Here is a 16,894-nt window from a genome sequence, read left to right as displayed (position 1 = left end):
TAACCCAAACGAGAACAGGTATGACCAGAAAAAAATCGACCTATTATTGAACTCCTTATGACCAGCATCCTTTTATGTTGATCATAATGTGAAATGATTTGCAGGTACTTCATTTTTTTTTCTGGATGATCAAATATTTTCAACATACAATTAAAGGAAAATCCAACTCATGACTTCAGAGAAAAGAATGTGTGCTGTGTCTTTATTAACTTTGAATAAGAGAAGCATCAATCAATCAGGCAATTTGCAGGTCAGTTATGGAAAAATGTCATTTGTATATAAATGTATCGAAATTAAGACCATGCTTGACCTGTAAACACAGCATGTACTGTGATAATCCCTAAAATTCTGATAAATATTAATGATACTTGTACTTTCATGAATAAAAGATTTGCTCTTAGATTCTAAACGTCTACCTCTATTAAAAACTCTGCAGCACATTGTTGTCTTTCATTTGTTTTTGTCATTAGGGGGAAAAACATGAATCGATCCGCAGGTCAGACCTCAAAGAAAATCAGAAATCAGTCGGTCGGGAAAAGAAATAACGTAATTGACTGGATGTTTACATATTGTTTGGTATTTTGAAAGCAAAGTTCTTGAAATCCTTTGACTATAAAACATCTTCCTAATCAAATCCGACTTCCTCTTCCCAGCATGTCAGAGTTATGTCTGCAGGGTTAGATGAGACTGACGAGTAACCCACCTCGCGTGTGCAACAGCAATCTCTGAATCAGCACAGGGTACTTAGTAATCCGCTGGGTCACCAGCAGGATGCATTCTGGGATATCAAGCCTCCGCACAGTGCTGCTACTTCTCTTTTTCTGAAAGAAAACAAAGAACAAGAGGTGCTTTTATAGAAGAACGCCCACAGAACAATTGGCAGGGCTTCACATAAACAGAGGCTTTGCATTATTAGACAGATTGGAATAACCCACATCATCAGTCTAAAGAAGAATAATTGCTATCTGTGTGACAGACGGCTGATCCTTACTTTCATAAACGTTTTAAAGTTTTTGTTTTTGTTCATGAGGTCCTTGTAGAAGTTGACGGCTTCATTGTGGCGGCTGCAGAATTTCCCATAAACCCTCTTCATACTTTCACCAATGGATCCCGAGAACTAAGAGTAGAATGTGACAGAAATGAATTTGCAAAAGCCACAGTAACATCAAAGACAATAAAATAAAAGAGTAAATAGTTCAAATCTTATCGCTCCATTCAGCGCACCATCAGGCCTCCCACTTTACTGTGAACTACTCAGCAGCCGAGCCTCTGCTTGCTCTCACCTGGGTGACCAGAATGTCTCCTATCCTGTTGATGACGAAGCCTCCCTCCGCCACTCCCGCCTCCAGCTGGCTCTCCTTCTTTCGGTCGAAGAGCCGTTGGAGGAGCTGCGAGTGTAGGTCCAGGAGATCGTCTAGCGCCGGAAACATCTTCTCGACCGTGTGTTGGTCCAGTGGAACCTCTTTCAGCAGGCCTTTGCTGTACACCTCAGACATGATGCGCAACGTCCGGATGTGATGCATCTCCGTCTGCATCAGCTCTGCACAAAGCAAAACAAGCTATTCTCATTCAAAGACACAGACAGCAGAGTCCACAGCCTTCCCGGGTCTGCAGACGCACGTGTTCTGTTACAGAGCTCTGCAAAGAGCTAGAACCTCCAGTTCATTAAATCGGTTTGCTTATCACAAAACAAATGCTCAATAACCAGGGATGAAGTTTGCCAGTGAGAGAATCAAGAATCTTTGTTGTCATTATGTAACCATTAGGAAATTTTGGTGCAACATCGGCTCAGAATTCACAGATTTACACATAACACACAGACGCAAACGAGACATAATGTTCAAGTTGAATGCACTGACAGCACTTCCTGAGAAGCTAATAGCGTGCAAAGAGTCCTTAACATCTGATAAGATTTTAATGTTCGAGGCACAAAATAAAAATACTGATAGGAGCCACAAACCACTTTGACAGATGCAGTTCAAAATGAAACATAAAGCAGCAAACAATGTGTATAGTTTATTCTCCCTTGAACTTTTGCATATTGTCACATCACAACCACAAGTTTAGATGTAATTTGGGCATTTTTAAGTGACAGACCAGCATAAAGAATTGTAGAACTCTGCAGCTGGAAGGAAAATGAGGCAAAGTTTTAAATAGTTTTTTCATTAGAAAATTCTGATAGGTTGGTCTTGCTTTTATGTTCAGCCCACTTTACTCTGACACCCTTAAAAAATTCCTATGCATCCTATAAAATCCATTGACGTTTGTGGCTGCAATGTGACTAAATGTGAGAAAGTTCAAGAAGTAACTAGCATCTTGCGAGGGACTGTATCTCCACTCAAGAAACATAACGACTAAACTAAAGTGCAATTGAACAATTCCAACCTAGTTTGATCTTATGATGCAGACATAAAGGTCTGACCACAAATTTCTGGAAATGTTCCTAACCCCGGGGTTCCCCTGAATGTGGAAGTGGTGCGGGGCTGTGTGCTTTCTGCCAGGCACCTTATTCCACCGGGAGTGTGAGAAGAGCAGGGCGCCTCTGCATGGTTTGGACACGGATCATGTTATTGCGCGATAGTAGTGTACTTGTAAATAGAACAATAAACCACTGAAGCGGTTATTTGTGGTTATTATTATTAGTAGGCCAGTAGTACCCACGTCTTGTCTGCTCTTTATCTAATCACCTTACCTGGTCGTCATTGGATCTATCAGGGGTGACTGAGTTCAAATATTTGGTTTGTCAAAAAAAATGTGATCCAAAGTCTGCACATGTTGTCTTTTACTTGTAAACTTGACAGGATCCACTTTGCTTTTCATCAACTGACTTCCTGCCTGAACGAGCCGCTCTGTTCCAGGTTGACGTGGAGTGGGCGCGGCAAAACTAGAACAGAACGCATATTTCAGAGAAGCAGCGCATGCCGGCGTTTCTGGGACGTTTCAGAAATGGGCTGCGGCGCACCGGGTGGAAATGCTCTGACTGACATCACAGTGCTTCCACGTACAGCAGAACCGGGGGGTAAACGTGGCTGTAATGTGTTCTGACATGTATTATTTGATGATGTACCGTAGATGACATCTTGTCTCTTGACCACCTCCTTGTTTTGCTGCTGCAGGTACTGCTGCTCCACACACAGACTCCAGGAGTCGGCTTCCAACTCTTTGGCATGGTTCTCAAACTCCCCCAGCAGCTGCGCGTCCATCATCTCTGTTCCTGAACAAGAGCACAGCTTACATTCACAACACTTCCTCCCACTTCTGCTTACTGACTGATATACCAAGCCAAGGCCTCAGCTTAACGTACGCAAGTACAATTATATGACCACAGGATTTTTCTTCTATTCAAGTTAAGGCAATTTCAGCAAAAAAAAAGAAAAAATAAACACTAAGAAAGATTTTTTATGTGATTTGTTTGGTACAATATGATTGATGAAGTGTCTAAGAAACATGGCGAAGGGTCTGAGGTGTTGACATGGTCTCTAGATTCTCCACATCTTGATCACACTGAGCAGCTTTGGGATGTCCTCACAAATGAAGACAGATCCCATTTTTCCCCTGGGCTGCTGCTCGCCTTACCCCTCTCTCCTCTATCCCTTTGTACGTACGTCAATAAACTAGTGGTTGATGTATTTTAACTGTTTTTAGCTGTCTGATCATTTATTGCCCATGAACTAACAACCTAATATGCAACATGGTGTATAGCTGTCTCAAAATAGCAAACTTGTAGCATAGTAATCTCCAAAGATGCTTAATGGTAGGTGGAGCACCTTTTAAATACTCGTTCTGGGCCAAAGAAAAACAGCCAGCTGCATTCTGACCCAGATTGACAGGTGCTTACTCTGACGCAGGCTCTGAGCCTCATTTGCCCCAAACTATCTGAATAATGATAATTTGTTGATGTAAAAAAAAAATAAACTCTCTGAATAACGAGAAAAAGACAGTGTGACCAGCAGGGATAAGGACAACCTAAGCAACAGACAGAAGCGGAGCTTCATCTCCAAGAAAGGGGATCGTCACACATTGTATAAAACATGTATGCAAAGCATGATGGGAGCTCTTCTTCTGGGATATTGGGGGTGCCTTAGTGTGACAAGTTGACCTGAGTTTTCAATAAATTCTCAAAGGAGAGGATTTATAGTCTGTTGCCACACAAACAGCCATGCATTTTATTTAAACGTTATATTAAATACACTACAAACACAGGTTTAGGAGTTAATGAGCTGCGAGGTTTGAAATGGGATTCACCCCGACCTGATTCATGAAGATGAGAGAATCCGCTACTGATGGCTTTGTGCGAGACGAAACAGCAGCCCAGCAGAGCTTAGATCTATTATTCAGCACACCTTCTCAGAGTCAGGTTTATGTCGAAATGTTGAGTCTAATTATATTTGTCTATGTCTGAAAGACTAAAAAGGGAACAAAGTGTATACGTGTGTGTGTGTGTGTTGACCTTCATCAGTGAGAGACTCCATGGATTCTGTGACCTGGTTGGTTCTGTTGAGCGAGTCAGTGGACTGAGAAAGGTACCGCAGGCCTTTAATGGGAATCTCTTCAAATGGGCTAAAAGGGAGAAAAGATAATCTGTTCAAATGCTCGCTAAGATGTGGATATAAACATGAAATTCCTTTAAACAGGAATGCGAATCTTCGCGTCACACAAAGGACTGCGGCTCACCCTGCGATGTTGCTTATTGAGAGACTCTTTGACAGATTGTTTCCAGGGAATGCCATGATGCTGGTGTGTCTCCGTGATGCTGGGATCATTAGAGGAACGTTGTCTTCGGGGCTCAAGATGGCCGACCGAGGACGATCCCTCGTCCCACCAGCTGGAGGAGAAACAGTTAATATTACGGTTAGACCCCAAAAAACTGGAATAAATTATGCCAACACAACTGACCTAAAGAAGGAACCCAGCTCCATTTCCATGTTTTTTCACAAAGTTCATGCAGCTTATCCAAATAACACTGATGAGCTGAAGGAGCTTTCTAAAAAACAGACTAAACTGTTCATCGCACCTGACTGTATCTGCTTACATTCAAGACATCACGTTTGATGAGTAACACTGAGTTTTTATAACGCACAGGCAGAAAGCACACTTCCTGCTGCTGCAACTTTGCAGCTCGGGGCTGTCATAACAAAAGGCAAAACCGAAAAAATCCCATGTTCTCTGCTAAGAGGTTCAAGAGGCATGGGCAGTGAACCAGCCAATACTATATACAAAGGAAGTAAACACACTTCTGTAATGTATCACTTCACAAGTATCTCACCTTTAAAACCCTGATTTTTTTAAGGCTGACAGGTCAAGTATGTTCTCCATCCTAAGCACCAATTCTACAAAAAAAAAAAAAAAAATCTTCTAGAAAGGAAATGAGCATCTATGTTATTTCCAGTCACACTAACATTATGATAATGATTTTAGGGTACCATTTCCCTTAAATTTAGAATTAGACTTCCCTAAAATACCCAGTTATACCAAGCTTCAAACGATAAAGGACCCATTTACCAAAGTGTCAACAAATTAGATGAAATAACCGAGCAGGTGGTGCACAAAGAAAAATATACATGTTGGTTAAAAAAAGATGAGACCCTTGTACAGAGGAAGCTGACAGCATCTGTGATCCTTTGACATCTTTTAAACCACACACACAAACACTAGCAGCCATTTTATAGAAACAAAACATCATCTGATAACTTTAAGTGAGCCTTAACACAGCACAAGAATGTAGGTGGCGAAGGAAGTGAAAGGAACCATGGGCTGTGGGAACAGACCGAGACTTAACAAAAAGAAATTTAAACGCTGTCCCATTACACAGAGATTTTTAAACCAGTTCGCCGTGGGATCCTTTTCATGCCACTTTAGGCTAAATGGTGATCAATTGTGCACCTAGAGAGTTTTTCACATTTTGTCATGTCAGAACCACATACGCAAATCTACACATTGTTGAAAAGTTACTTTATTTCAGTAGCTCTATTCACTAAGTGAAAAAAATTCTACAAATGAATGGCAAACTGATGGTTTCAAACCTTCAGATTCTGTTAATTCTGATGATTTTCTCCTTACAGCTAATGAAAAACACCACTTTTAAGATTAGAATATTACATCAGACCAATAAAAATCATTTTGAATACAGAAATGTGGGCTTAATGAAAAGTATGTTTAATTCCTGCCTAAACAGTGTTATTTTCAAAAGGTACTTTGATCTGACAAGCCAGCCTTATCGGGACGCTGTGTTCTAATTCATTGAATATGACTGTATAAAAGGCTCTGCATCCATTCTGAGTCACTTTCAGCTATTTTCCAAAGAAGAATGGACAAACATTTCAATGGTGAGATGTGCAAAGCTGAAAGAGAAATCTCAAAAGACTTGCAGTAGTAATTAAAATAAATAAAAGGTGCTGGAAGGTATTGACTCGGCCATCTAAACAGATGCACAATAAACTTTCCTGATTTTTTCCCCCCGCATTAAAATATTTGAAAAGACAATCAATTTCCTTCCACTTCACAATTCTGCACTACTTTGTGTGGATCCATCACATAAAATCCCATTAAAATACACAAAGGTCTGTGGCAAAATGTCAAAGACAAACAGCTACTTCTGGTATAGTGAAAGTGAGCAGCGTTATATACTGCATCTCCAAAGCCTCAGCCGGTCTGCAGCTCACGGTGGCTCATATCTGTAGTTCCGGCCTTGCAGCATAAAAACAAGAAGCATCACGTCAGGATTTAACAGCCGCTCCCTTCTTTAGCAAATCCTCGTTCGGTATCGCCTCACAATAATTGCAAGCGTGTTTCTCTGGTGAAATGACACCAAGATGAAATTGGTTGGCTTAAATCTAATCCGCAATATTTGTCTTGAATTTGGTCCTAACTTGCAGAGCTAAAAGAAATTGGAACACTTGCAGTGTCATGCAAAATTACGCCCCCACCCCCCCCCCCCCCCCCCACCCCCCCCCCCCCCCCCCCCCCCCCCCCCGCCTGCTGCCCAGCTCCACAGCAGAGGCTGGAGGATCCAAATAAAGTTTGGTACCCTAAAATCATTATCATACACACTCAATGTGTGTGTGGCTGGGGGGGTTAAATACTTTTGTAAGGCTCTGATGATGATGCTTATGTGAAAGGTTGTGGTAAAGATGGTAACATGAAAGTCTAAAAACAAAGTCAGCCCTATTACCAGGGGCCAGTCATGATAACGTAGAGGCTGGTTAGCAGTATCAACGTATACCAAGGCCTTAAATGGAAGATTATAAAAACCTAAACTCTTCAGCCATACCGTTCCTACTTTTCAAACTGCTTTTTTTCCTGCCCCCTTTTTCCCCTTATTGCTGCACAAGGCCTGTCAGCTGGCTGAAAGATGGCCAAGAAACTTTTCAATCACTTACAACAAAGACAAATTCAGGTACTTATGTCTTTCAAAAATACAAATAACCAATGAAATTGATAAATAAAACATAATATTATGCATTTTAATATAACATGATTTTAGTTTACCAACAGGAGGAATATAATTGTTAAAACAAATTTTAATAATAGGTTTTTGGCATTAAGACAATAATTCTTAATACCATATTGCCAGACACTATTAAAAAAATAAATAAATAAAACCATGCTGCTATTATTACTCAAGTTAATCATGTTGCGAGAATCCTATATGCTGTGATTGCTGACCATTTAGATATAATTCTGATGCATGAGTTAATTACAATGTAAAAAAAACACATTCACAGTAAAAACGAATGTGAAAGAAAAATCAAAAGCAGCAGATTTTCTCAGAAATGTGTGCAAAGCTGATATCCTTCCTGTGGAAGGACAGCTGCGTTACATTTATTACAAAATTAAGCTGTGTACAGATAAACGAACTTAATGAAAGTACGACAACTCATTTTTGTTGTAAATAAAATTCTGCTACTATATTCTTACTCTTTACTGAACATTTATGTGATTCTGCAGAGCACAGCGCTCCCTCTGTGTTGTGCACTCCAACTACTCATGGTGATGATTATACATGCAAGTCCAGTTTGGTCTGACACTCACCTTTGTTCCTCATTGTGACGGCAGGAACAGAGCGCGGAGAGCCAGAATCTGGCACTGTAAACGGTTGTTTGGGGAACTAAACAGAGAAACGGGGAACAAAGGCGCAAACGAAAGGAAAATAAATTTTGGCTGCGGGACAACACAATGTAACAAGGGTCAGAAGTGGAGAAGCAGGCGGGCGGGGAAAAAAAGTTTTTACCTTCATCTTCACGTTGGCACAAACAGGCAAGCTGTCCCTGCAGCCCTTGTGGACGGATGCATTACAGTCTGGAAAGAAAAAGCAACACAGTGAGCCCGGTGACGGTGGCGGCGGTGCTGGGGCCGGTGACTGTGTGCGGGAAGGTGGGGGCTAGAAATTCTGACTGGTTTTCAAAGTCAGCCAGGAAACTCCACCAGCCCGCTAATGAAAGCCAGACTGGAGCAGTGTGTGTGATGCAACTGAGGGGCAATACTGCTTGTGAAAGAAAAAAAAAAAAAAAAAGGATTAGCTTTGACGCACACACATATACTGCGCTGCATGGGAAAACGCTCTGTTTTGTAAACATTCCCATATTCATCATTTAGCAACAAAAGTCATAATTCATGACTGCTAAAATAAGACGAGCAGTGTAATCCGATCCTGTTCAGTCCGGCTGGGACTCCGATCCGCCCAGATTCTCTGGGAAACTACCTCAAGGCGTTTGTGTTTCATACTTCCAGCTGAACTCTGAAAACAGCTGCAGCGCTCCATCAGGGAGAAGCTGATCGTTTCACTCGCTTCACAATTTCCACTCATTTTCCTACCGAAGGACTTCCACTGAATACTTTATCAGGCGCGGTGCACAAGTTGAACCCACGGACTCGCCACCACAGCATTGTCATCCATGCTGAGAAGCATGCGACATTTCCGCTCCGACGATTACATCAGTAAACATATGCTCTCAGCGAGGGTGAGAAATAATAAAGCTGTCCGTTTGAAAAAAGCAACAACGCCAAACGCGGCAGCTTCACACACTGCCTGATTACCAGGGATTTTTATATACATGTTTTTCAGATCTTTTTCCTCTTCCCCTCACTGCGCTATTTGGCATTTCCCTTTTCATTTTGTGGACATCTAAGTAGATCCAGAAAATCGAAGACAAAGAAACACTGTATTTGTCTGCTGGGTGGAAACCAGCCAGACATCTGCGAGTATAAACCTCCTGAAAATCACCCTCACAAGGCTCTGAAGCAGTCTGCCTGAAAAACAAAAAGGGCTGTTTCTTGTCTGTTGAGTATCTGAGGCAGAAAGCGACCATTCAGAGGATGGCTGTAATCCATCGGAGAGCTCATTTCTCCTTTTTTGAGCTTCTTTTTTTTTTTTCTCTCCCTCTTGCACAATAAGCAACATCCTCTTCTGGTGCTCCAGTAAAAAAGAAAATTAAAAATGGCTTTGTTCTCTGCGCTGACACTGTGATGGGGCTGATTTTGAAGGAGTCTTTCATGAGACAAGTATGAGGATACAGCGGCAATTTAGCCAATCACAAATATGAGATGCAAGAAGGGTACTACTGACTATGGCCAAATGAGAAACACGGTACTTGTTTCCATGATAGTTTTGCCCTGCTCCATGAATGCAGATGCCAACAGCGTAATTATATCTGTCATTTGCCGTTGTTGGCTAAATTTAATGACTCAGACTTGGTCGCTGTTGTACCGTTTTCACAGCTGCACATTTTATTACAATATATGTAAAATGAAATGTGTTTAGTAGAGGACAACAGCAACAAATTAGTTTTAATTTTCATGTAAATCATTTACTGGTAATAAATTTAGATGCACTGATCACATTTCCCTACCCGATACCAATATTTTGGGTTTTCTTTATAGCCTGATCTGCATATAAGGGGTTTCTTTTTCCTTGAGGACTAAAACATAAAAAGATAAAAACGTGTTGTTTGATAAAGGCAATAATTTTGAATCTTCTGGAAAAATTAAGGAATTACCATATTACCCAAGTACGTGAAAGCTTACAGTGCTCTGAACAAATACCTGTCGCCTTACACTTCTGTTTTTGTTTTTTTAAATCACATATGATATCAAATGTTTCAGCTCATCAAACTAATCTTAAACTCAGGCAGTGATAAAAATGATCCAAATCAACTGGTGCCCTAATACATGGTCGGGCATCTCATTTACATTTAATATTGTTCCTGCAAGTTTCGTTACGTTGAATTTAAGACCTTGTAAGACTATTATGAATCAACTTCAAGACCAACATGACACATCACCAGAAAACTTTGAATGATGCAAGACATTTTAATAAGGAATGTTTTATTTATCAAGGAAGATTTGATTTGCTAAATAAAAAAAGATTAGATTATCTTGGTATTAAAAACTATAAAAGGGTTATCTTCTCAACCCAACACTAATACATGTCTACACTCAACCTCACCCTACACGTGTCAAAGCTCATCCCCTTTAGCGCCAATCTCAGTTTCAATGGATAGTATGGCTAATATGTATAATTGGTATAACATTGTTGATTGAACAACATTGACATATATTCATTTTACAGTTAGAGATCTCGTTTCATAAGACACTAGCTGTGTCCAGAATATCACTAAAGTTTGGGTTCTCAACTCCTCCATGGAGTTTGTTCCCATTAGGATGAAAAACTACGGCTGATTCTGATCGTCATCCTGAAAATCTGTTGCAAGCTGCTGAATTAGCAGAAACGTACTAACCGCTATTTCTAAAAGTATCTACTTAGCTCGTTTTTACTGAGAAACCATTACTGTTACAGTTAAACAAATGTCAAAGATTTTCCCAATTACTTTTTTTTCTTTTCTTACAAGACCCAGACAGGGAAAGAGAACAAATATTAAAGGTATAGTATTGCCTTGATAAATCTCAAAGTTTCACGAATAAACTGGCACCTTCACTGATTCTTGTACAATGTAAATCACATTGCACCTGAACATGGAAAATTATTTTTACCTTTCTTAAAAAAAACAAAAAAAAACCCCACTAATTCCCTTGCTTACTTAATACATCTTACTTGGCACTGACTATTGTTCAGTCTCAGGATGTTCAATGAACAGCATTTGTTGGGGGCCGCATGCATCAAGTGTGAGAATCTGCGATTTCAAGCCAAGTCTGGTTGAAAACGTAATGTTATGCGAACTACGGTTCCTTGAAGGAGAAGAACGAAGTACAACATGAGTGGGGGATACCCCGGCCCATCCTTGTCTGAAAGGGAGCGCGCTCTCTTCTTTTAGACGGTAAACAGTCAGTGACTCTGAACACGGCTGTAAATTTAAGACCTTAGATGAAAATCTGGCTATTTTGAAGACTTTTTAAGGTCTTAAATTTTGTGCGAGAGAGCAGAATTCATGGGTCCATCAATTACAGTAAGTTGTTCAGTTCCTGGAACAGGACCAGACCAACACATAACCACCACAGTGTTTGTCTGAAGGCGTGCTCCAGCAGAGGGCTTTGATCACTTTGTGATCAAGATGTATGGCACAGACGGCCTGAGCCTAAATTGATCAGCCCTAAAAGTTACTTTTTGTCTTTCAGATCAAGATTGATTTTTAAACAGAAGTCAAATGAGCCCCTGTGTTTTTTTTTTGTGTTTTTTTCCCAGTCTCTTTTTTATTAGTGAACTATAAACGCTAACCTTAACTGAGGTGCTGTATATCCCCAACCTTTGCTTGGTTTTTAAAAATCTTAAATAGTTAATAAAAATTATGGATGTGAAATGGTGAAATTTCTTAGTTTTGCTGCATTAAATTCAAAGGAAAATAAATCTGATTTCTGATCAGATTATATAAAATTTGGCTGACTCCGATCTCTTGTCAATTAATTGCCACATTTCTAGCAGTTAATGGCACAGAAGCAAGATCTAGGATAAAGCATCGCAGCATCATGAAACCAATCAAACGGACAGAGAAGGTACTCACATGTGCAACAGAACGCCTCTTTGCCGTTAAAAGCTTTATTGCACTGGGAGCACTGGATGGACTGGTTCGAGCTGGAAGATGTAAAGAGATGTCCATTCACAGTCTTTTTGTCCTTCTCCTTGATTTCTTTGTCCTTGTCCTTTTTGTCTCGATCTTTTTCCTGAGTGAGGAAAATGGCAAGAGTTAAGAACATGACTCATCTCTAACTTTACTTCAATAATTACTTGGACACTTTCACCGTCAAATTGGAAATTTTAGGGAAGAGTGAGACTCCGAGTGAGGCCCAGGTTGCATGCGGAGAGGACTCACGTCCCAGACGCTGACAAAATGTTCCACTGCTTGGCCGGTGGCTTGTGTTAAATTTCAATCTAAACCCCACGGAGCGACATGATTACTCTGATGTGCCTCCCAGCAGGGAAGGTGGCAGGCGGGGTTGCATATTAAGTGACGCAATTTTATGCAGACAACAACATGTCTCATTAATAGACTTCTAAAATGACTGTTTTGCTGGGACTGAAATAAATTGTTTCTGCAATAATCCAGGTCCGCGTCTTTAATATTTGGGAAATGTACATGAGCTAGACACACAGTACATGTTTACATGAGTATTAATGCAGTAGAAGCACTGACACTATCTGGGAAACAGCTGGAACGTCACTTGTTCAGATCTCTAATGTTATCACATTTTGTCTTGATAAAACCCCAAAACTCAACGCTTTCATTGAGATTTCATGTGATAGAGCAACAAAAGGCTTTTAAAACAAATAAAACATCTGCAAAGAGTTGTGTGCACTTGTATTCAGCCAATCTGAATTATTAAGTGCAGATCCTTCTTTTCCCACTTCTGGTCTCTACCAGCTTTCCACATCTAGAGACTAAACCTTTCCCCCGTTCTTGGATAAATATTTCCACCGCTGTCAGAATACACAGATGCCCACTGTGGTCATTCATTGTCACGTGTCGCCTCAGATTCTCTACTGGATTTAGGTGTGGACCACAGGATGATGCTGCCAGCTCCCAGGCTTCACTGTGGGGATGCTGGTTCAGGGACTGTCAATCCTTCCAGGAAGTAGAATGATCAGAACAAATTCTTCCACATGACGCCCCATCTCCTACATCACATGGTGCAAGCTGTAAACTGGACGTCTCGTGAATTTCTTCCAACAGTGGCTTTCTTTACGCCACGTTTTTTAACTACAGAACTAACGGTAGTCCTGTCACCAGATTATCCCACCTGATCTATGGACATCTGCAGCTCCTCAAGGGTAACCCTGGGTGGTTCTCTAATTAATGCTCTCCTTGCCCAGCCTTTCAGTCTAGGTGAACAACCATCTCTTGCTATGTTTGCTGTTGGGCTACTTACATATGAGAAGTGACTTGCAATATGGTTTTAAACTTTAAACATTATCCAGAAATGTCAGCTATGTTGCTCAGTCTTCGTGAGGCTATTTGTTCTATAATGTTCTGTAACAAACCTCCGAGGCCTTCATAAAACATCTGCTGTCACGGTGACAGACTACAAACTAGAGCATCCAATCTACGAATTATGTGACTTCTGAAGTGGATTTTATTTAGGGGTGTTACTGTAAAGGGGCTTCATACAAACACAAATTCTGCTTTTCAGATTTATATTAGTTACAATTGTATAATTTTGCCTCCATTTAACAATTGTGCACTATGTTTTGATCCAACACATAAGATCCGACCAAAAATAAACTAAATGTTGTCGTTTGTAATCTGAAAACAAGGCAAAAGAGAACAGAGGGGATAAATACTTGTATAAGGTAACTGAGCGAGAAGCAGGCAGATCTGCAGGGTTTGTGGACACCCAGACTGGGACATCTCTGACCTTTCCACAACAGGCTGCTCTTTCTGCATTAATGGACGAGCTCATCCTCAGCAGTTGGTCATCCATTCTCTCTCTTACACACACACAAACACACACACACACACACACACACACACACACACACACACACACACACACACACACACACACACACTAAACTGAATCACAATCCTATAAAGTGATGCAGACAAGAACAGAGCTTTCATTCTTTTGGATTTGCATCACAGAGCCTCCACCCAAACCCAGAGGAAATGGGAAACTGGAGTTTTCCAGCTTGTTTTTAATGGGCCAGCCCTAGGCCTCTTGGTTTGTGAGGACCACAAAGCTCTGGCATAGTGGGGCTCATTTTGCTCAGTTTTAAGATGCCAGAAGGCTAAATGAGCCACGCCGCGTTTCAAAGCTGTTACAACACAATGCTTTCATTCTCACTTCCTGCAACAACCGTCTGATCAAAACTGAAATGTTCTAACAATCTTCGAAGACAGCACAGGAGTTTTTTTTTTTTTTAAGTAACTTTCAAAGCATCTAGAATCTCTTTTTGATATCTTTCATCAAGGAAATCCACACAAAAAAAATCTAAATACCAGGACAGAAAATTTAGATAAGACAAGGGAACGTGAGTCGTCTTTGGCTACAAGAAATCTCCATGGGAGACATAATAGCTTGTGACGTCCAAAACTCAGATTGAAACAAAGAGACATTCTAGTGTAAGAAAGTCTAACAGACTATGACTTCACTGGAAAAAAGACAGCAGCCCAGAACAGAACTCTTTAAACATGATCTTCTGACAGCCACTAAACTTTTACTGCAATGTGACTGGAAAAGCAGAGCAGTCTCTCAGCCTACCTCCAGGCAACCTTTCCTTCTCAGCGAGAAGCCACGGCTCCCTGAGAACCTCCCGTATAACATCCCTGGTTATGGCCGAGGGGCAGAATCTACAGCCAGTGCAGAGGCTCCATCAGGAACTCTGCGAAGAGGAAGTGACTGCAGCGCAACAGGAGGTGCTATTTCTGCAACAACCCTTCAGTACGGCAGACGGCACCAACTAGATCCTCTTCCACAACATTCTCACTTTCAGTATCACGCTTTGAGAAAGCAGAGCTGAGAGACTCCAGGCATGAAGACTGGGAGACTAACGACGACCAACAAGAGGAGAATGGTCAACATACAGTACGAGAAAGAAGTCTGGCTTTCGCGGAGCAGAGCGGTCTGTGGTCATCGCTGCTTGTGACAACCACAGACGATAGCACTGACTGTCAAAACTGTCTAAACACCGAGGTTTGGCCTGTTGCAATATCAGCTGAACACAGGTTGTGAAAATCTCTTTCAGGCTCCTGTTCAGCCACAGAGCAGAGGACAGATCAGAAAACCAATGCCAAGGCCTGCCTTCCTGTTTTACTTCCCGTTCACCCCTCGGCGTCTATCTGCAGGGGCGGCCCGTTTCACAGAGACGTTGACCAAGGCATTGCAGAAACCGTCTGTTTTATTTCCACAACAGGAAAGCCAATCTGGACTGTGCTCATTTTGACACCACATTTGAACCGATGTTGTTGCTGTTTCACGATTACATCAGATCGGCCGAGATGTGGGCAACAGGAGTTATGTGGATTACGCTTATTTATAGTTACAGCATTTTCAAACGTCACGGAGGCAAGAAACGGCACTTCCTGTTGGGGATTATACCTCTACACTGATAACTCTTATTCTGTGTAGTCAGAGCAGAGCAGGAGATTATTGATGGTTAAAAAAAACCCTACAGTGTGTGTCAAAGAGCTCCCTCAATATCAAGCAGTTTTAAAAGTCTAAAAATGGAATAACACACTTCAGTTCAGAAAATAATGCTTCAGTAATGATTTAGATAAAATGATTTTCATAATACAGGCTGAAGGGTGACACACAGTGCCTCACAAAAAATGACCAAAACTTGGATTTTTTTTCTGATGTTCTGACCTCACCTTGAATGGGTTTTTAAATGGAATTAGTTTGAGACAGACTAAAACAAAGTTTGCATATTTGTGAAGTGGAAGGGACATGGTTTGTGGTAATTTTACAAATGCATATATAAAAGGTGTTGAGGAAACGTATGCAGCCCTCCTGGATCAATGCTTGGTATGAGGACAAATTTACCAGCTTTGCACATCACCCATTCTTCCTGACAAAACAGCTCAAGCTCAGTCATATTGGACGTACAGTTTGTGAACATCAATTTCCAAGTCGTGCCACAGATGTACAATTGGATTTGGGTCTGGACTTTGACGTGGTTATTCTAACATGAATAAGCTTGGATCCAATCCGCTCCATTGCAGCTCTTGCTGTTAGGTCAGTCTAATTGTCCTGCTAGACAGTGAAAATCCACCACAGCTTTGTACACCGTCTGCTTCCTTCCAGGATTGACCTTTATGTAGGTCCCTACATCTTCCGTTTACCCTCTTCCCTGTCTCTGTAGAAGAAAGGCATCCTCACAGCATACGGTCACCACCATGTTTCACTGTGAAAAGTGTGATGTAATGTTTCTCAGCATGCAGAGCTTTGCACAACTTCCAAAAATGTCTTTGCCTCATCTGAAAGAACACGCTAGATGTTTTGCAACAACTCTTAAACAGCGCTCGTTATGACCATTATTGGAGTACATCTCTATTAGCTGTTGCTGCAGCTCCTACAGAGTTACCTTTGCCGCTTCTGTGAGTAACTCCTCTCCAGGCCAATGGGTTTAGGTGGACGGCTATGTCTTGGTATAATTGTACCACACTCCTTTCGCTTTTAGATGACAGACTGAAAAGAGCTCTGGGAGATGTTTAAAGCATGAGCTAAGGTTTTATAGGGAAACCATACTTTAAACGTCTCCACAAGTATATCCTTGGCCTGTGGGCTGTGTTCCTTCATGATGCTGTCTGATTTACAAGAAAGACACGTGTAAATAAAAACAAAAAAAGCCAGACAAATTAACAAAAATAACTGAAACATGTTTCAAATTAAATAAGTCAAGAAAATATGAGTTTAAAACAAGAGTGAGTTTCATAGGCAGATTTTTCTAGCAGAAAACTGAAGGAGTTAAAGTCCTGAGAAACGAAGCGTGTGGCTGGACTGTCCA

At 41.1% G+C, this 16,894-nt stretch overlaps 1 protein-coding gene across 6 annotated transcripts in view; it reads right to left on the bottom strand.

The window, feature by feature from the left end:
- Positions 1 to 16,894, bottom strand: part of LOC105934128 (A-kinase anchor protein 13) — a 117,498-nt gene that overhangs the window by 21,529 nt on the left and 79,075 nt on the right. For 5 of the 6 annotated variants that reach the window (XM_036136243.1, XM_036136245.1, XM_036136248.1 and 2 more), the window contains 9 exons: positions 11,955 to 12,114; positions 8,231 to 8,298; positions 8,032 to 8,107; positions 4,675 to 4,825; positions 4,451 to 4,560; positions 3,068 to 3,214; positions 1,284 to 1,540; positions 992 to 1,117; positions 704 to 821 (listed from right to left, as the gene is read on the bottom strand). In XM_036136243.1, the coding sequence (XP_035992136.1) occupies positions 704 to 821; positions 992 to 1,117; positions 1,284 to 1,540; positions 3,068 to 3,214; positions 4,451 to 4,560; positions 4,675 to 4,825; positions 8,032 to 8,107; positions 8,231 to 8,298; positions 11,955 to 12,114 (1,213 nt within the window). The remainder of the gene's footprint in view (positions 1 to 703; positions 822 to 991; positions 1,118 to 1,283; positions 1,541 to 3,067; positions 3,215 to 4,450; positions 4,561 to 4,674; positions 4,826 to 8,031; positions 8,108 to 8,230; positions 8,299 to 11,954; positions 12,115 to 16,894) is intronic. The other variant, XM_036136246.1, reaches the window with a different exon arrangement.

The sequence above is a fragment of the Fundulus heteroclitus genome, chromosome 4 (genome assembly GCF_011125445.2).
Source record: "Fundulus heteroclitus isolate FHET01 chromosome 4, MU-UCD_Fhet_4.1, whole genome shotgun sequence".
Lineage (NCBI taxonomy): Eukaryota > Metazoa > Chordata > Actinopteri > Cyprinodontiformes > Fundulidae > Fundulus > Fundulus heteroclitus.
This window is presented reverse-complemented; position numbering and strand designations above follow the sequence as displayed.